Below are 21,618 nucleotides of genomic sequence, written 5' to 3' on the forward strand. Positions count from 1 at the left end.
TCCCTGCCGTGCATTCTCTCTCTAAAATAAATAAATCTTTTTTTTTAAAGATTTTATTTATTTATTCATGAAAGACACACAGAGAAAGAAAAGTAGAGACACAGGCAGAGGGAGAAACAGGCTCCATGCAGTCCCTGACGTGGGACTCGATCCCGGCTCTCCAGGATCAGGCCCTGGGCTGAAGGCGGCGCTAAACCGCTGAGCCACCTGGGCTGCCCATAGATAAACCTTTTAGAAAAAAAAAAGCATCTTCCTATTTGCTCTCCCATAGTGCATGCATCCACAACATCAACCCACTCCTTCATCTGTTCGGCCCTTTGTCAGAAACAGATAGCTTCCAAAGAAGATAACAGACATTAGTTTACATTTGACCCCAATACTTCTGCAAATGTGACCCATCAGCATGGAAACCAAAATGATGTTGTCCTGAATTGCCTTTGCATAAGAATATATTTGAAACTCCAGTCATCTTAGGTGTCTTTTTCCCTTGCATAGAGCTCAGAGTTCATTTTGATGAGTTTGTGTTTATCTGTAAATACATTCTTATACCCAGAACTTGATCGATTGCAATGATATTTCCGATAAAACCATACCAACTTGCCTATTTTAGAGCTGATGTGAATTATGCAATTCATTCTGAGAACAAGAAGCAAAGGCTTCACTTGAAAAATAATTCTTACGTGGATTTTTAAAAAAAGACTTAACTGAGATTTTTCTCTTCTCATTTTCCTTATAATAGATAGTTTTCTATCTAAGCAAGAATATCAGCCAAGATTTCTATTCTTTTACAGTATGTCAGTTATGCCATTGGCACTCCCAAAATCTGTAGCAGATGAAAATATTTTTAATCAATTCTACAAAACAACCAGGACATCAGGCATCCCCCAAAACATTGGTCCCAATTTGCCTGCTATTTTTCTATTTTTCATGTAAGGAGGTCATATATTTCTCAGGATTCTTCAGGTACCCAGTAACAAAACTCAGCTTTTTTTAGGGGGTGGAGTGGAAATGTGAAAAAACAGAGTGGATCAAGTTATCTCTCCATAGATAACATGATAGGAAAGTAGGTAAATACATGATAGGTATCCCTATTTTTCAGAACACTTGTTTTCAGTATTGATCTCATCCTCTCCTACTAAAGGAAAGGTTCCCACATCAGAAGACTAGCATTTGACTTAGGCTAATACCCAGATTATCCTATTCCAGCTAGTCACCCCAAAGACAGCTTTTTTCCCTCCATCTTTATATGAAGTCCCAGGCCACCTTCCCACCCCTTACACAGTTACTGTGGCTAAAAGATCAGCTATAATGGTTGGCTAACCCTGGATCACGTTAACATTTCAAGGGCCTTTAGTACTGTGGTTACTTGGTGCTAAAGGTTAGCAACCTTACCCAGTTTGGCACCAGAGGGGGCTTAACCAGCAGCTCCTCTGCTGTTTGCCAAATAGGATGTTGCTCCAGTGTGACACTTGGCTCTTTTTCCCCCAAGGTCGTCTACTTGTAGACATGCCCAGCTCCATTGAGCACACTTGTAAATCCAAAAAAAACAAAAAAGAGAGAGAGAGATTCTGAACACTTAGTGAAAAGGCCTCATAACTGCAGCTGGTGGGCAAACACCAATCAAGCCCCTGAACCACAACTATGGTTAGTGATACCTCTGTCACATCTCTTTCCTTATCAGTGCACCCCTACTTTCATTTTGAGCCACTGTACTTCCTAAAGGTATATTATTCATAACTTGGACAGATTACCTCCTCTCATTCTCCCTTGCCTTTTTAAGTACACTTCAGTTTATTTAGTGGCCGTCCGGTGGTGATTAGAAGGAGCAGAGCTAGTTTAGCCTTCCATCTTAAACCTTAGGAAGGAAGGTATCTGGCCCCAAATGCTCAGATTTTGTAAATATAAATTTCTCAGTTCTTCAGCTGATATAATTCTTCTGCATTAGAAAAAGTGCTACTCAACAAAATGCCCATTAACACTCCCCCCTCCTTTTAAAGTCCTTTAAACATCTTATATTCATGCTTCTTTTTATTCTTTATTTTATTTTTAATAAAAATTGTATATATTTAAGGTATACAACATAATTTGATATACAAATTAAGAAAATAATTCCATTCACAATCGCATCAAAAATTGTCTAGATAAATTCCATGAAAAAAAGCTGTGTACACTTAAATCTATAAAATATAGCTAAAAGAAATAAATTACTAAAGAAATGGAGAGACAGTTCATGTTCATGAATTGGAAAACTCAATATTGAGCAAATTGGCCTATAAATTTAATGCCATTCCTACCAAAATCCCAACAGGCTTTCTAAACAAATTGACAAGCTGATTCGAAATTTTATACAAAAATGCACAAGGCCTAGTATAACCAAAACAATCTTGAAAAGAACAAAGTAATTACACTACTTGGCTCAAAAATTGTTACAAAGTTGCAGTAATCAAGACAATGTGGTATTGTCATATCAGTAGGCATATAGTTCAATAGAACAAAATTGAGACCCCAGAAATAAAACCTTATATTTATGGTTAATTGTTTTTGATAAAGACACCAAGACAATTCAGTGCAGAAAGGATTGTCTTTTTAATAAATGATGCTGTGTTAATTGTATATCCATAGTAAAAAAAAATCACAACTTAGACCCTTACCTCACCACACACACACACACACACACACACACACACACACACAAATGAGCTGAGGATTTAAATGGAAGAGTTAAAACTATGAAACTTCTAGAAGAAAACAGGTGGAAGTCTTTGTAAACTTGAGTTAGGGAAAGAGCATTATCTTTCAAAGATAATATTGCTACATTAGACTACTTGCACTTCAAAAGACACCACTAAGCTATGAGATACTACTTTACAATCATTTGGACAGCTAAAAATTTTAATATACCAAGTTATTGGCAAGGATAAGTAGAAATTGGTACCCTCATACTTTGCTATGGGATTGTTAAAATGATTGCAGCTACTCTGGAAAACAATTTGACTGTTCCTCAAAATGACAAACAAAAAGACATCATAAGACCTAGCAATCCCATTCCTAGGTATATATATATATACCTAAGAGAAGTTTTGTATCACAAGACTTGTATACAAAATGTCCATAGCAGCATTATTCATAATAGCCAGAAAAAATAGAGATGTTATAAATGTTCATCAGTTGATGAATGGATTAAAAAAATCTGACATATCCAAGTAATAGAATATTACTCAACCATAAAAAGAATAAAATATTGATTCATGCTGTAACTTGGATGAACCTTGAAAATATTGTGCTAAGTTAAAGAGGCCAGATGCAAAAAACTACATATTTTATTATTCCATGTATATGAAATTTCAAATAAAATTTTATAAAGACAGAAAACAAATCAATAGTTGTCTGGGACTGGGGATGGGAATAGGTATAAGGAAAATCTTTTAGGATGATGGAAGTTTTCCAAAACCGGAGTGTGGTGGTAGATGTACAACTGTAGAAACTTACCAAAATTATTGAATTGTACATTTACAATGTGTGAATTTTATGATAGGTAAATTATAGCTCAATGGAGCTCTTAAAAAATAAATCAGTAATGGGATCTTGTTAAAAACTCAAAAAAAGAGTAGGTCCAACAAAGAGTATCAGCAATAGATTGAGAACCTCTCAAACAGCAACTTCAGGAAAATACTATTTGGTAGTGCTCACAGCTCACTCACAAAATAACCTGAAATTTGTAAATAGGCAAAAAAGAAAGAAAACACTCTTCTAAAAGTCATTCCAAATATTTATTGTCACTTGAAAAAATTGCAGGGTAAAAATACTGATCAGCTCTAATATTTACCTTCTCAAAATCACATTTGTTTCACAATATCAAAATGCTTACACAACTGACAGCAGGTAAAATACTCCGTTAGAAGAGAGGGTGAAAATATGGGACTCCTCTTTGTCTAACACATTGTTTTATTTTGTTCTGGCATGAAGCTTTAATTTATGCTTTGCTAACGTGCTTCTAAATTCTCCTCTCTGCAGTTGGCCACACTGGTGAGAAAGAAAAAAGTAACACATGAATTGAGGAGATTATTGTTTGATTTTATTTGTGCATTATGTCAAACTATTAGAACTAGAGAGACTCCCAGAAACACCAGTTCACAGTCTTTACTCAAGAGTCTGTTTCTCACCAATTAGTGCACAAAGCTATGAGAAGTTGACTTACTTTCAGAAGAAATCAACAGGAGATTACTAATGAGCCTCGATTTAACTCACTTTATACATGGCACAAACTAAAGGACATTTCACTCTCAAAGAGAATCACAAACACACACGCACCCTATTACAGTCATTAAATCACTGATTTTGATGATAAGATTAGAATACAAACGAGTAAAACAATATTTTTAAGATTGGGCTATTTCCATAGTCTAAACAATACTCCAACGCTGGTTTTCTGCCAAAGCAAAGAGTGTCCTAAGGAGAAGAAAATCTACCAAAGAAGAGGATGCTGTTGGACTCATGGTGCCTAATGAAGAACAGGAAAGGGTGATTGCAATGAAAGTGTTCACAACTCAGCGCTGAGCTGAGGGCAAAGCCCACACTGGTGGCTGCTGTAGACTCTGTGCCTTCCTCGGTTACCACCACAAAGGACCTATGTAGAAACTTCTGTGCCTGCAGCCTGGAGTGTGAGGGCGCCCCGGGAGAGTCAGCTCCACACACACTGAAGGCATCCCCCAGCCCCATGGCTGCCAACACGGCCTCCAGATTGTAACCGTCCTCCACTTCAAACCGGGGCAGGTGCAAGGTCACATTCCTTTCTTCCATGTACCCTGGGTTCGTCCACTCTACTAATTTTTCTGGAGTTATTTGATCTAGAATCTATTAAGAAAAATTAAAAAGGAGGGGAAGGTGGTATGATTATCAATACAAAGTGGAAACACCGTGACACTGATTTGTATCAGTTAGAAATAATTAATTTTAATAAATATAGCCATTTTATTTCACTAGACCCTTGTCTTTAAATAGCAAGCAGGTGACTTATACTTCTTTATTTAAATTATCTGTGTATACATGAAAAGTCAAGTGTTAAGTGAATTTTTAAAGATGAGAAATAAATTCTTATTCTACCAATCTAATACATATCATGTCATTTTTAACTCTTCCTCTATAGTCTTTTATGAATATATGATATATAATTTATATATATTAAGTTGTATACTTATATGAATTATATATAATTAAAATGTTATGATTAATATACTTTATATTATATGATATATATATATTTACATATTTACATTCACCCTGAATGTCCATATTATTTGTTCTAATGTAAACTTTTTCACAGATCTGTATCTCTCCCAAATATCTTCAAACTAATAGATCATGTTTCCATTGAGCTGATAAGTTTTGCCAAATACTCATCTATTCATTTTACAGTCATCTGGTATGTATCCAGCATGATAGATGCTGATAGATACTGTGGATCCCAGCATAACAGTGATGATGATGATGATGATGATGATGATGAATTTTAAACTAGGTATCCTAGTACATTTAATGCAGAAATTCCTGATTTCGTTCAGAAAGGCAATTTTTAGGACACCTCGGTGGCTCAGCAATTGAGCATCTGCTCAGGTCGTGATCCCAGGGTCCTGGGATGGAGTCCCACATCCAGCTGCCCACTGAGATCCTGCTTCTCCCTCTGCCTATGTCTCTGCCTCTCTCTCTCTGTGTCTCTCATGAATAAAGAAAGACAATATTTTTTTCTGTTGAATTATTTCCTTAAGACAATCCCCACAACTGGGATTTGGGGATCAGAGTATGAATACTCTTGAAGCTTTCATACCTACTGTCATTTTGCTGTCCCCAATTTTTCCAATGTATAATGCTGCTAGAGATGTTTTACAGCAACAGAATAGCATCTAGTATTATAATAATATAGTATCTATCATTTATTGAGTGTTTTCCATGTACTGGACCCATTCTAGGTGGTATCTTATTCTAGTTTTAAGTCAAAGGAATTAATCAAGAGCTTCAAGATCAAAGGTCTTAAGTGATTATTATATGTCAGCTTAGGTTCATTCCTGGTTAGAAAAAATTACCATTCTGGTAAGTAATATTGATTATGAAGGGAGATATGTACGTGTAGGGGCAGGGGATACATAGGAAATCCCTGTACCTTTCTCTCAATTCTTCTGTAAGCTCCAAAAGAAAAAAAAAACTTAAAAAGAAATTAAAGGTCCAAGAAAGAAATTCAGGAGCTCTAATAGACTGCTGAACAGGATGCAAAATTTGCTGTATGTGCAAATGCAACTTTCTGGGGAAAAGGTATATAGAGATTAACCATTTCTCAGAATGGTGACTGATCTTTAGGACTCCCATTTGACCTTAAATATTCATTTTAGGTCATCCCCAAATATTTTAGTATGGATTGTTTTCAATAAACCTGATACCATCTTATGCTCCTTTTTAGACATCCATTTATAGCTGCTGCACAGAATGAGAAATATCTTCTGCTTGGCACTGCCAGACACCAGATCCCTATCAGAAGCCCTGTTTCCAGGCTAATCCAGAAACAAGATTTGGGATGCCAAGCCTCGGGAAATAAAAGCAAGATTGGGGAGACGAAAGGTTTTACCTTCTCCAGACCATCTATGTCATTGGGCAGCAGCACAAACATGCTTAGATCATTGTTTTTATATGGAATCCCCAGGATTTTGGCTTGCAAGTCCTCCAGGAAGGTGAAGCTAAAGGAATGGCACTGTGTCATCATTGGCACAGATTTGCTTGTACTCTGCAACAAAGTAACAGACCACGCAATGTCAAAAGAGGCATAAGACAACAGTTAGCTCACCAAAATAATTAGCTCAACATAAAACAATGCTAAAGATCAGAGCCTCAGAGTCCCCCTTACTATTCACCACGTACACTTGCTCAAATATGACATTAGATTTTACATTCCAGGTGTAAACACATTGCATAAATAAATTAAGGACCATACCTTATTCAGCCAAAATTCCTCCTCCTTGGTGTTTTCTTTCTTAAACTCCCTGTCCCATTGCCCTTTAAAATAAACTATGTTCACCAGCACCAGCTTGGTGAAGCTGTTTAGAGAATCATCTGGAAACAGGTCTTTGATTTTTTCTGCAAACGAACAACAACAAAAATATTGGCCCATCCTCAAAAATCACAAGTGCTATACATGGCAAATATGATGCAGACAGACTTGACTCATCATTAAAAACTCAGCCAGGTCAGCACCTGAAGGCCTTGCCGACAAAATGTTTGCTGCCAGAATCGTAGGGAGGTTTTCACTCTGCCCATCGCCTACTTATCCCACTGGATAAATTGAGGTGTGATGGTTAAGAGTTCGAGCTCTGGATCAGATTGCCTCTGTTAGCATCCAGTTTTGCCTCTTATAGGTTGAGGAATCTCGGGCAAGTTATTTAAGCTGTGCCTCAGTTTCCAAATCTGTAAAACAGGAATAAAACCTGCCTCATAGAATTCTTGCAAGGAAGGAGTAGATGACTTAATATGTGTAAAGCACTTACAACATTATCTGGCTCATAAGAAGCATTCAGTAGGTGTTAGCTGTTATTTTTACCCATTTGATAGAGTTACCTCCCAAAACTTAGAGATTTCTTATATTATTGGAAAAGGAGTTAATGCTTTTGTCTCTGGTTTTAGCCCATTTCACACTGATAATACCTTCAATCAACCCTTTGATAGGCTCTCTTTTTTGTTGCTTTTCAAATTTTGTTTCATTTTTTTTGGACTAAATATGAAGACAAAAAATGCATTGTGAAATAATAATGTCTTCATGATAACTGGAATTTTTAAAAATGTATTCTGAAACTCTAACACTAAAGTATCAATGATTATTCCCCAAAGTATATTTCCATATTAATAGCACTCTCCAGTATTTCCTGTGCACTTGACTCATAGTAGGGAATAAGGAGGGAGAATGAAGTGAGGGCTCTGTCAAGTTCTCTGCTATGGATGGGGATGAAAAGTGTTATCACCCCTGCATGACGCTCAGGTAGAGATGAAGCCTGGGCAGCCCTGGCTGTAGGTAGTAAAGGCAGGTCTTGATGGAAGGAGGCTGAATGTTTCTCATTTGACAAAGAGAAAGAAAACACTCTGTGACATTTCCACTTAGGGACCCAGACTCAGAAAGGAAGGCTCTGATATAAAGGAAAAGATGTGAACCCAACACAGACATGAGTCCAATTTCAGGAGCCCCAGAGATATTGTGATCCACAGCCACGTGCAAATCATTCTCCACTATGTGTTCTACCAAGATGGCTACTGTGGTCCCTCCCTGGTGCCCCTTGGCTCTCCCATTTCCTGAGACCACTCCACCATCTGTAGTGTCTTTTCCTACTCTTCATGCCGTGTCCCGCCCTTCTAACCCTGAACAACTTATCTCAAGTCTGCACCCCCAAAAAAGTTTGTGCACTCTGGCATCCCATGCGGTGTCAAGCTCAGGTCTTCTCTCATAGCAGGTACTCAAGAAGTGTATTATGATAAATGACTGATCCATACTCTACCATTTGTTTGGCTTTCAACCCAGGAATTAATCTTCTTTCGACTTTCATCTGCTGCATTTACAAAATCAACAGGTTCCAGAGAAGCATGGTAATATTTTTCCACATAATCTAAGTATTTCTTTAGGAAGAACAGGGAAGGAATAGAAAAAGGTTGAAAATTCCATTTATCCATTTCCAACATCTCTAAATAAATGTAATCTCTACATTAAGATGACCGACATTGTTAGCAGGAAACTTTAGAACCTGGGCAAATCACTTTGAGTACTTCCATGCATATTTTTTGCACATGCAACAGGATTGAGGCAAAACTCATTTAGATTGCCAGAATTAAAAACTCCCAAAGGGCCTGGATGTCTGGAGGACAGTCAAAAGGACACACCCAGGGATGTGGGCTGAGCCAGGCAGTCAGCTGGGGCAGCCTCTGGGGCATACAGTCCTAAAAGGGCCATTGGCCATTCACCAATACTACTCACAGATGTGGTGACCACAGCAAAACTTACTTGAAGGAAGAGGTATGTCTTTTCTCCAAAGAGCCTATTGGCTATTTTTAGTTCATAATCATTAGTGGGTTTGCCTATCTCATTCAAAAACTCTTGGAATTGGTGATGTATCTCTTCTGTCTTGTCAATCTGCAAAATCAAAACACAATATATGTTATATATATTATATGGTATATTCTTACAATAAAGAAAGCTCAAGAAAAGAAAATATTATGAAGAAAATCATGAGGGATGCCTGGGTGGCTCAGCGGTTGACTGTCTGCCTTCTGCTCAGGGCGTGATCCTGGAGTCCCGGGATCGAGTTCCACATCGGACTCCCTGCAACGAGCCTGCTTCTCCCTCTGCCTGTGTCTCTGCCTCTCTCTCTGTGTCTCTCATGAATAAATAAATAAAATCTTTAAAAAAGAAAAAAGAAAGAAAAAAGGAAATCACGAGGAAGAGAAAATACATTTACAGTATTCTGTTATATCTGTCCAAAAAAAAAAAAAAAATCCTGAGACGCCGGGGTGGCTCAATGGTTGAGCATCTGCCTTTGGCTCAGGGCATGATCCCTGATCTGGGGATCAAGTCCCACATCGGGCTCCCTGTGAGGAGCCTGCTTCTCCCTCTGCCTGTGTCTCTGCCTCTGTCTCTGTGTCTCTCATGAATAAATAAACAAAATCTTTAAAAAACAAGACAAAACAAAAATCCTCATCTAAGTGGACCTGTGCCATTCAACCCCATGTTTTTCAAGGGTCAACTGTACATGAATGTCAATGACTAGGAATTTCAAGGCCAGTGGGGTTTCAGGTCCCACTGTCTCTGTACGACTGTGTGAAATGGGCCAATGTACACTGCTAAGTGGAATAGATATTGGTGTAATCCCTTTGGCAAACAATTTGTTAATATTTAATAAAGTCGAACATACATAAACCCTACCTCCTAGATATATACTGTAGGCCAGTACTGTCCCATAGAAATATAATGCAAGCCTCAAAATGTGAGCCACATATATAACTTTAAGTTTTCTAGTAATTACATTCTTGGGGCACCTGGGTGGCTCAGACAGTTAAGTGTCTGCCTTCTGCTCAGGTCATGACCCCAGGGTCCTGGAATTGAGCCCTGCATCAGGTTTCCTGCTCAGTGAGGCATCTGCTTCTCCCTCTGTCCCTCCCCTGCTCATTCTCTCTCTTTCAAATAAATAAATTAAATCTAAAAAACAATTACATTCTTAAAAATAAAGAGGAACAGATTAAATCAAATTTAATATTATACTTTATCAAACCAAATCTATCTAGAACATCATTTCAACAAAAACATAATAATTATATATTAATACATAAGTATTAAATATCATTTCAATTAAAATGACACATAAAAATGAGATATTTTACATCTGTGACATTTTTTAAAAATGTATATTTGGTCTCTTTCTCTGGATCCTAACCTTGTAATTTGCTGAGTGATAGGGGTATCAGGAACATTTTTTGTTTTAATATTTGTTCTTTGATCCCAGTTCCTGACACAGAACTCCTAAATCCCTTGGAATTTTCTGGTATAGGAGCATCTTTTGTTCTAATGATACAACTCTTAGTGGGATCCTGAATAGCTTCAAGGTGAGGGCTGGTCACCAGAAAAGACCAAACTGTAATTAGAAGCTTAGGAATTTCCAGCCCCATCTCCCATCCTCCAGGGAAAGAGGGGCTAGAGATAGAGCTCCTAATTTATCATGCCTTTATGATAAAGCTTTCACATAAATCCCTACACTACAGGGTTTAAAGAGCTTCTGGGTTGGGGAACACATCCATGCGCTGGTAGGGGGTGATGTACCCCAAACTCCACAGGGACAGAAGCTCTTGTTCTTGGGACAGTTTGAGACCTCACCCTATATACCTCTTCATCTGACTATTCATTGGTATCCTTTATAGTAAACTAGTGTTTCCCTGAGTTCTGTGGGCCTTTATAGCAAATTATCAAACTTGAGTAGTGGGCAATGTGATCCTCTGATTTGTAGCCAAGTTGGACAGAAGTGTGGGTGTTCTGGGAACCCACTTCCTTGCAACCTGAAATAAGGCAAGTCTTGTAGAATGGAGCCCTTAATGTGTAGGGTCTGCTCTGACTCCAGGCAGTTAATCTCAAAATTGTTTAATGTGAGGGAAAGAAACCACACATTTGTTGTTGGAAGTGTTGTGAGTAGTAAAACAGCTTTCCTTCAACACTATTTTCTCATAAATCTGATGTATATTTGACACTTAGAGCACTTCTCAGTTTGAGCTAGATGTATTTCAAGTACTCTATAGCCAATTCAATGGCTGCCATATTTAGAAGCTCTGGACGGAGATACTCTCATTCAGGTAAACTACAAGGCTTGTATAAAAAGGGTCATTTGTGGGGCAGCTGGGTGGCTCAGTCAGTTAAGCATCAGCTTTGGCTCAGGTCAGGATCCCAGGATCCTGGGATTGAGCCCCACATCAGGCTCCTTTCTCAACAGGGAGTCTACTTCTCCCTCTCCATCTGCCCCTCTTCCTGTTCCGCTCTCTCTGTCAAATAAGTAAATAAAGAAAAGAAGAAGAGTCATTTGTTTGTAATAGAAAGGAAGGACGGAAAAAATCACTCATCAACAGGGCAAATGGACCAACAGCCATGAAAATGAATCAAGGAGATCTACAAGTATACACCTAAAATAGATGAATCTTGTAAATACATTCCTGAGCCAAAAATAATCAGGTTGCAAATAATAATTTTTAAAAATACGTGCAATGAAATCATTCCTAAATGGAAATAACAAACCAAGTTCAGGACAATGGAACTTCTTTCAGGAGAGGATGGAGATGTGTTCAAGGAAAGTACTTGGAGGCATCCGCTAATCTGTCAATAGTTTATAACTTATACTGAAGGGGAGAATTAAAGGGTATTCAGAATTGCAGAATTATATAAGAATTCCTACTACTTTTTGTACACAATATCTTAACGTTTTATCTTCAAAATTTTTTTAAAGATTTTATTTATTTGAGAGAGAGAGGGCATGAGTGGGGGCCTAGAGGGGCAGAGGCAGGGAGAGTAGCAGGCTCACCACTGAGCAGGGAGCCTGATGTGGGGCTGGATCCCAGGACCCCGAGATCATGACCTGAGCCAAAGGCAGATGCTTAACTGACTGAGCCACCAGGCACTCCTAACTTCAATTTTTAAAAGCAAGGTTCAGAATACTCTGAATTCATGTGATAATCAAATGTACATCTATCATATTTTTGAGCAGCTCACTCTACTCATCTGTTTTCTCATCTATTGAAAAAGGAGATTAGAGTAGATGACCCTCCAAGAAGGCCCCAATCCTCATATCCTTTCAGTTAGTAATTCTAGTCTTTGTACCTCTGTGGCTCCCAGAAAAGTCCTGAGAAGGGGACATAATTTCTATGCAGAGCTGTACACGTTGTGCCCTATACAAAGTTGAAATTCAACCTTCATCCCTATCACCAAGCCAGGAGTGGGCATCTGTCCAAGAGGGGGTTCTTTTTTCTAATTCCCACACAGATTCTGTATGGGCTACATCCTTGGGAGGGAGAGTGCTCTGAGAGTAACCGTGTTCCTTGATTGAGTGGACAGTGGAGCAGCTGTCTGACCCAGTTCTGTTGCACACACTTTGTAAAGAAGCCTGACTCTCCACTCGCCACTGAGCCAGCCAGGCAACCTGGCCATGTGGGATTGTGAAATGAACAGCTCATATTGCTGGGAGATTGGAGCCATGATTTTATGAGCGTCTGGGACTGAGCTGCAACTACTGTCAGGCAGATGTGCTCCTCCTGAGGTCTCTAACAATCTCCAGATGCCAGCCCTGACCTACAGACTTCCCCATGTTTGAGCAGATCGTCCTTTAGGCAAGGAATACTACAACCCTAGAGTTGGAAGAGATCCTAAGAAGTCATTGGTCCTATGCTAATATATTTTTGAAATAAAATATCAGCAAGGGGGCTTAAAATAAAAATGGAATGTAGGAACAGTATTGCCTACTACCACCACCATTATTGCTGGGTGAGTCGCCAGTGTGTTCCAGATACTCCACTGACCACTTCATAGAGGCTCAAAGAAAATAACTTGCCCAAAGTAGCATGGCTGTGAAGTGACTGAGTCAGGATTTGAACTCAAATCTGTTCAACTCCTAAATCCATTCACTCCACCCCAAAGTGGCATTTACATTTAGTCTATGGGCATTTACATCAGAGTGGTCAATGTGCTTTAAAGTCTCAGGGCACGTGGGAGGCTCAGTCAGTTAAGGGTCTGACCCTTGGTTTCAGCTCACATCTGATCTCAGGTTCCGGAGAATGAGCCCCCATGGGGAGCTCTTTCTCTCCCTTTCCATCTGCTTCCCTCTCCTCACCACCACACATGCTCTCTCTCTCTCTCTCTCTCTCTCTCTCTCTCTCTCTCTTTCAGGTAAATAAGTAAATATTGTTTTTTAAAAAGTTAGTCTCCTCTTAATATTAAGGGTTTATTATTGTATAATACTAGCAACTCTACTTGGATGCAGTGATTGTAATTCCTTAAAAATAAGTGTGAAATATTAGCTCTGTTACACATTTTCCCAGGGAGCCCACATCACAAAGCAGCCAAATCCTGAAGGTAGCAACACATGTCTCCTCACCTCTCTTTCTTCGGTTTTGTTCCTTGAGCTCCCTGTGTCTTTTTCAGAGAAAAGCATCTGGAAGGTACAGAAAATATTGTTTATGATCAGAATAGAGAAACCCTCACACAGAATCAGTCTGAAGACAGCAAAATGTTTGTTAAAGAAACCTCAGTGGTAAACAGGTAACATTTCTCTGTCCTTTCAAAATCCTGCAAAGGTCTTGACTGCCCATTGATCTCACCTACAGTGGTTTATCCATTCATGTATTGACCTTTGATGTCTCATTTATAGCCTAGTGGGGATTTTGCAGCTTCTTCCAGTAGGCTTTGTTTTTCATGCTCCATCTTTAATTATGAGGTTAATGACTTTGGACAAGGCCACTCACTCAGCCCCCGCTCAAAGGAATTTCAAGCACTAGGGAGCAGATAGCATGACAGTACTTGGAGAAGGAGGAGCACTGCCCTAATAGATCTGAAATTGTTCTGTGTCTTCCTATGCATTCATTCTCTGTTGCCAGGCCCCATTTCAAGGTAATGCTAGAGGGCTACCCCCAGAGACATGCTGGACAGCAATGGGAACCTCCTTACCCTCTGCAACTGCATGGCGGTAGCTTCTCGGGCCCCTGGGATGAGCATGCCAATGGCAGCAGAAATGCCCACAGGGGAAAAGAAGATGTTGCCATCATTTATTTTATTCAGCTTTTGGAAGAGATTAAACCCAAAGTGAGTGTATGCTGCACCAAGTGAATCCATGAAGATTCCGGCAAGATCTAGAACAACAACAACCAAAACCAAATAAAAACATTACACTTATTTGAATTGCTTTATGTCACAGGAACCCTTCCTGCTTCTCTTCCTCTCCCAGCATTGATTCAGAAAATAGAGATTTTCATCCTCCCAGGGAAAAGTCACTGTTATCTGCTTCTCTGCCTTTTCTTGGCCTTCTCTGTACAGGAGACATGAATCAATCTGGCATCAGCTGGTGTTTCTGTTCTCATTTCTCCAGGCAGCAGGGTTGACGCCTAAATGGTTTTCTTCTCTCTTGTTCTCTGCCAGAGCCTGCCTGCACCTGCCTGCCCGCTGCCTCCTACAGTGTTAATCTCCTCCCTGGCAGACCCAGCTCTGGCCTGCTCCTATCTAACTGTCCACTGCTGGCCCTTGACCAGGCCAGGGAAAGGCCTAGGAATCCCCGCTGGCCTCAGGTCCAAGCAATGTTCTCCAATCCAGCCTTAAAATAATGAAGCCAACAGTGGCTCCTTCTGTGATACTTTCTATTTCTCAGGTGATTCTAAATCTAATGCAGAGCGTGGCAGAATGCATTTATTCTCTTACCCCAATCCCTAACTGCATAAAAGTTTGACTCTGGGCTGAATTTTCCCTAAAGAGCAAAGATATATATCTTTGCCATGGATTATTAAGCAGCGGAGAGAGTGTTTTCTTTTCTATACTTTTCTATATTGTTTCAGGCTTGTGCCATGAGTTCATACGACTTTTGTTATCTCACACACACAAAAATAATTTTAAAGAGCAGTTAATATTTACAAAAATAAATAAAACACCTATTTTCTTCCCCACCAGCTGTGTTATAACTGATTAATAAAGGCTTGAAGAAAAATCCTAAAACAAGAATGAGATTAACGCAGAATAAAATATTTTGAAAGCCTAAATACTTTGAAGGGGTTACTTTGATGAGCAAGTGCCCATCCCTGCTAAGGCATTCCACATCTGATGTTAAAACTTCCATTTCAACCCCAAATTTCTTTGCAGGGATTCCTTGCAAGTTAATTCAGAAATAAAATTAACTTACTGTCAAACACTATGATGATACATTGTCATGGCTGTGCAGGCTCTACAGTAAATAAAACCAGCCCAAGGAAAATTGCACAATAAAAGTACTTCTTCAAATCAACAAACATCAGTGTTCTTAAGACACAGAAGGCTTCAGTTGAAACTGAAGAAAGAACTTACCTGGTTTTTGAAGAGGCAGAGGCGGCTTGAGCGAGGAACCAAAAGAAGCATGTGTAACATGAGTTGTTGAGATCTTGAATTTATAGCATTCTCTCTGCCTCTCCCTAGTCATTATCGTTGCAGTTCCAGTGAAACAACCTTTGGTTTCTCAATGACGAATTCCCTAATAAAAATTAGCATGCAAGGTTTATGACAAAACTGAGGATTGGCTTTTCTGTTTCTTCCACTCATGGTCATGAATTTATGCATTTGCTGTCAGCAATGGTTTTGTGTACTCAAAAAGGCTGTGCCTTATGACATAGAGAAATAGAGCTTAAATTTTAACTTCTCCAAAATCCATTAAAAAGGATCTTGGAGGCTCAAGCATAAAGACATAAAAATCAACCAGACAGCAAAATAAAACTAAAAGCAGGAGCTCAACCCAGGACCAAAACGGCCAAGTCGAATGAATTATGACTGAGGTGGAGAGATTGTAAAAGGGCCTTCATCCCCAGTAATCTTGGGGATCCCCTGGAAAGAATTGTTTGGAGCACTGGTTCTCCACCTTGGATACACACTCAGGTCTCCTGGGAAACAAAAAAAACAAAAACATTGCCCAAGCCTTACCACAGACAACTAAATCAGTAAAGAAGCAGACATCAGAATTTTTATCACCCCAGGTGATTATGATGTACTGACAAGGTTGGAAACCACTGGTTTATAGCCTGACAGAGAGCAAAATTAATGCATACTTACCGTGGATGTACAAGGCTGTGTCCTGACAAACCCAGTCTCTGAAATAAAGCTAATTTAGCAGTTAGCAGTTGCATTATTTTGAGATGCCAAATGCAAAGAAGAAAATGAAAGAAAACTGTTTTGCTAGAAAAGAACCAGAAAAATTAGTAAGAAAAATTTGGGCAGGCAGCTAAACACACACACACACATACACACACACACACACACACACACACACACACACACCACTCTTGTTCTTAAGCATTCTTTCCATGAATTATGAAAGCTCTCATTTTAGTTGACTCAGTAAACATTTCTTGAGAGTCTACTCTGTGCCAAACACTGGGCTAAGGACCAATAATTCATAAACATCCAACAAGCTTACTGATTTCAGGAAAACAACACTATTTCTGAAATTTAAAAAACTCAATAAAAAATTACACCTTCAAATTCCAGTTTTTCCTGTTAATCTTGAAACATCCTTAGTGTCTCTACTAGTCCATTAAAGAAACACTGCTTGCTACTAGGTATTTATCCAAAGGATACAAACATAGTGATTTGAAGGGGCACCTGCATCCCAGTGTTTATAGCAGTAACATCCACAATTGCAAAAATATGGAAAGAGCCCAGATGTCCATTGACAGATGAATGGATAAAGACTATGTAGCATATATACATATATATACGCATATATATATATGTATGGAATATTACTCAGCTATCAATGGAATATTATCAAATGAAATGGAATTTGGAATATTACTGAGCTATCAAAAAGAATGAAATCTTGCCATTTGCAACAATGTGGATGGCTCTAGAGGGTGTTATGCTAAGCTAAATAAGTCAATCAGAGAAAGACAAATACCATGTGATTTAACTCATGTGGAATTTAAGAAACAAAACAGATGAATTTAGGAAAAGGGAAGGAAAACTAAAATAAGAGGAAAACACTGAGGAAGGCAAAGCAGAAGGGACTTAACTATAGAGAATAAATTGAAGGTTGCTGGATGGGAGGGGGTAGGGGGATGGGGTATCTGGATGATGGACATTAAGAAGGGCACGTGATGTCACAAACACTGGGTATTGTACACAATTGATGAATCACTCAGCTCTACTCTGAAACTAATAATATACTATATGTTAATTAAATTGAATTGAAATTTAAAAATTTTTCAAAAGAAACAGTGTTTGGATTATTCTCAGCTTTAGCCTTGGATAAAGGGTGTGAAGATTTGTCATTGTTGCCAAGAAACAAATCCCAGAAGGACACTTGAGCTCTTACCTCTCACCTGCATGACTACTGAAGGAAGCAATTCAGTGATGCACCTTCTAAGGGCATGGGTAATGTCTGTGCCAATCTCAACAGTCAATTTGCTTTCTGTTTTTTTTTTTTTTAATATTGTGATTACAGGTCTTTAAGCAAACTCAAAACAGTACTTAATTAATTCTTCTTTCTCATTGTCACTGGAAGATACACCAATTGAGTAAGGTTTGGAAAGAATCAGCACTTGGTTATGGAGTTAACCCTGGATGCCACTGAAATGATGCTATTTTTTTAAAATGATATGAAATCTTTGAGTTGGCAATAATGCTCTATGTTTGAACATCCCTATCAGTATATGTCTTCTGATTGCTTTCTCTGTGACCCAGACCCTCTGGTGTGTCGCTCAGCTACCTCCACAAGCCCTTTACTTTTTCCTAAGGCATTTCCTCTACCAGGCCCTTTACAGGGAATTCTGGTTTTCCCCTGAGGTCCACACACCCCATAGTCTTCCCTGGGACACCCACTCATATCTTGGAATCAGGAAGTAAGGTCCCTATGCCTAGTCTCCTGCTCTTGTTCCTTCAAAAGCTCTTCTTCCTTCAATCACCTTGTGATCCCTTTAGAGATTTACCCCCTTTTTGCCCGCCCCAACCATATCTCCCTCCATCTACCATGTCACACATTCAAGGTCTTCCTGTCTGCTCTAACCCTATCACCCCTCTATATATTTTCCCAGTCCATGCTGGGACATCTCCCAATTTCCTGACCCTCCCCTTCCTTCTCCTCTATGATCCACATACATGGTCCCACTGTGAGTGTCATCACTGCCAAGAACAGCTCCTGCTGGAAATCACCAAACTCCGAAATTCCCCCTTCCAGTTACAAATTCTCATCCTTGTTCTTAAACCTAATTTTCAACGTCATCACAGCTGTCAATCATTGGGCCCTTCCCTAACTTTCTATCTCAGCCCCTTCCTCCCAGTATCAAAACTGTCCCAAAGGTAGAAAATACATTGACAATTAGAAACTGTAAAAGTGGGGGATTCCTGGGTGGCTCAGTGGTTCAGCACCTGCCTTTGGCCCAGGGCGTGATCCTGGAGTCCCGGGATCGAGTCCCACATCGGGCTCCCTGCATGGAGCCTGCTTCTCCCTCTGCCTGTGTCTCTGCCTCTCTCTCTCTCTCTCTCTCTCATGAATAAATAAATAAAATCTAAAAAAAAAAACTGTAAAAGTGGTTCCACTGCTTCTGAGTGAGGACATGAAAATGATTAAGTCCTGAACCAGAGTACTCGTGGACTCCCCACCATCCCAAGTTTTGGCACAACTTTTGCACATCTGTGACTGACACTGCATGTGACCCTTTTCTTCTCCAAGCCTATAATGTAATGGTTGCTACTGGGTCCCAACCAGATTCCCTTTGCCAGCCAGTGCTCCTGGCACCCAGGTGCTGTTTTGGTTGACAATTCAAATGAGAGCCAGCAGCACACCACCCCCAGCCTGGGCACACTTCAGCTATAACCCACTGGCATAAGGATATCAAAGGGCAGGATAGCTCCATTGCATCAAAATAGGACTCATTTTGTGGTGTAACTTGTCCTCCAGAGCTTCAGCTATAGGATCACAGTGAATCCAATCTCTAGCTGAGACCACATGAATGATGAACAGGTTTCCTTTCCCTGTCCTGCTTCTCTCAAGGAAACCCTCTCCTGCCCTCCCTACCCAAAAAAATTCCCACAAGAATCCCCGTCTGCAGCACCATGTCTAGGGATGTTGACCAAGACCATATGTCTTCATATTTAGTCCAAGCTCCCTCATTGTTTTTGCTTTCTAAACATTCCTTGGCAATTCTTGCACATACTCCCCTTTAGATGAACTTTTCCACCAGTGTGCCAAGGCCTATGAAAATTCTCCTGGGAATTCAGATTGGGAACTGTATAATTGATACATCCATGTGGGAGAAATTGTTGTCTTCACATACTGAGCCAGAAATATGTTCATCTTACATGTCCCTCAGTAGAGTTTATAGATAGAAAGGAATGGAGAAATAGAGATGGAAGAGCAGTTTTGTCTTTGTGATAAAAAATGAAACAAGTATGGCCACTCTCCCTGCCAATTTCCCATTCGAAATTGAACCAAGCCTGGAGGGAAAGAATAGGGGGAAAAGAAGAATTCAGCAAATGTAATAAAGCAATTGAATACTTACTTACTTAATTAAGTTTCAAGACCCAAAACGAAATAAAATTATCATTCACAGAGGAATTGACATGTACATTATAAGAATTTAAAAGTGAGTTGGGAGGGATCCCTGGGTGGTGCAGCGGTTTGGCGCCTGCCTTTGGCCCAGCTTGTGATCCTGGAGACCCGGTATCGAATCCCACGTTGGCTCCGGGTGCATGGAGCCTGCTTCTCCCGCTGCCCGTGTCTCTGCCTCTCTCTCTCTCTCTGTGACTATCATAAATAAATAAAAATTTTAAAGAAAATAAATAAATAAAAGTGAGTTTGGTAAAATTACTGAATGCAAGGTCACTCTTAAAAATATCAAATACAGGGCAGCCCAAGTGGCTCAGCGATTTAGCGCCGCCTTCAGCCCAGAGCATGACCCTGGAGACCCAGAATTGAGTCCCATGTCAGGCTCCCTGCATGGAGCCTGCTTCTCCCTCTGCCTGTGTCTCTGCCTCTCTCTCTGTGTCTTTCGTGAATAAATAAATAATTTTTTTAAAAAATCAAATATTATTTATAAACTAGCAACATACAGTTAGAAAATGAAGATCTTTTTAAAATGTATCATTTGAGAAATCACCAAAAACGATCACATTCCTAGTAAAAATGAAAGATAGGTAAGCCTCCATGTAGAAAAAGGTTATATATATATATATTAGGAATTAGGAAGATCTAAATAGTTGGAAGAATATGTTTTATTTATGGTTTAAGACTCCATACTATAAAGATGTCGATTTTTTCAAAGTTGATCACTGCAATCTTAATTGAAATCCCAGGAGGTCTTGTTTTTCAAAAAATTGATTACCTACTTCAGAGAGCCAAGAATAACCAAAACACTCTTGGAAAAGGAGGAGGTAAGACCTGTTCTATCAGGGTAGCAAGACTTGTCATTAAATAACTAAATGTGGTTTGGCCAAAGGATAGAACAGAAGAAAGGCCCAGAAATATATCTGTGCATATTATGCATACCAGATTTTTTCGAAGTATGCTACAGAACATTGGGGAAAAGAGGTGATTTCAATAAATTATGCTGAGGCAATTGAACATCCACTGGGAAAACAAAAATCTTGACTACCGCCTCATACCATATTCAAAATATCAATTCTAAATGACCTGCAGAGCTAAATGAAACACAACAACATGAGCATGAATAGTAAAGGTTAATAAATTGGACTCCGCAAACGGTAAATCTTTCATTAATCAAAGGCATTATTGATGTTGAACATACACGTACCTTATGACCTAGTAGTTCTACCTCAGATATACACCCAACAGAAATGCACACTCATGGGCACCAAGAGATACATATGATGGTAGAACATAGACATAAATTATGGTCTCACAATAAAATAGTACACAGCCATGACAAGGAATGAACTAAAGCTTAGACAACAAAATGGATGAGCATCAAAAAACGATATTGATGATAACAAGCCAAACGCAAAAGAATATAGACTGTATGATTTTATTTATATGAAGTGCAAAAGCAGACAAAACTAAATTACAGGGCTGCAAGCCAACATGCTGGTTATATTTTGAAGAGAATGAAGAAAGTAATACTTGGAAACTGATGCAAGGGGGCTTTGGGGTGATGATAATGTCATATATCTTTTGCCCGATGGTAGTTGCATGGATGTCCACTGTTTGATGAATCATTGAACTCTGTTTATATTTTTATTATTTATGTATTTCTGTTAGTCATCACACAGAAACACTTGTCTTTTAGACTTACTCATATTTTATAGTTTTGATATTCTCATGAATAGGGTCCTTGTTTTTTCCATTCATGCATTTATTCAACAAGCATTTGAGCATTTTCTCTATG

The 21,618-nt window shown here is 39.2% G+C and overlaps 1 protein-coding gene across 1 annotated transcript; it reads right to left on the minus strand.

Annotated features, from left to right (window-relative positions):
- Nucleotides 1-3,748: 3,748 nt before the first annotated feature.
- Nucleotides 3,749-16,123, minus strand: LOC140630644 (serpin B13-like). The gene is made up of 8 exons (XM_072821170.1): nt 15,596-16,123; nt 14,216-14,397; nt 13,647-13,703; nt 9,029-9,157; nt 8,529-8,646; nt 6,980-7,122; nt 6,617-6,772; nt 3,749-4,854 (listed from the first exon to the last, which is right to left on the minus strand). Exons 1-8 carry the CDS (start codon nt 15,705-15,707, stop codon nt 4,450-4,452), a joined length of 1,302 nt encoding a protein of 433 aa, XP_072677271.1. The 5' UTR covers nt 15,708-16,123; the 3' UTR covers nt 3,749-4,449.
- Between the last annotated feature and the right edge of the window lie 5,495 nt (nt 16,124-21,618).

The sequence above is a fragment of the Canis lupus genome, chromosome 1 (genome assembly GCF_048164855.1).
Source record: "Canis lupus baileyi chromosome 1, mCanLup2.hap1, whole genome shotgun sequence".
Taxonomy (NCBI): Eukaryota; Metazoa; Chordata; class Mammalia; order Carnivora; family Canidae; genus Canis; species Canis lupus.

Bases quoted from the DNA above. Each gene is read 5' to 3' on its own strand.
- LOC140630644 (XM_072821170.1), bottom strand. From the start codon at position 15,707: ATGACTAGGGAGAGGCAGAGAGAATGCTATAAATTCAAGATCTCAACA. The intron at 13,704-14,215 runs GTAAGGAGGTTC...TGTACCTTCCAG, and splicing joins CCGCCATGCAGTTGCAGAGG to ATGCTTTTCTCTGAAAAAGA. The intron at 4,855-6,616 runs GTAAAACCTTTC...TTTTCTTAATAG, and splicing joins ACATAGATGGTCTGGAGAAG to ATTCTAGATCAAATAACTCC.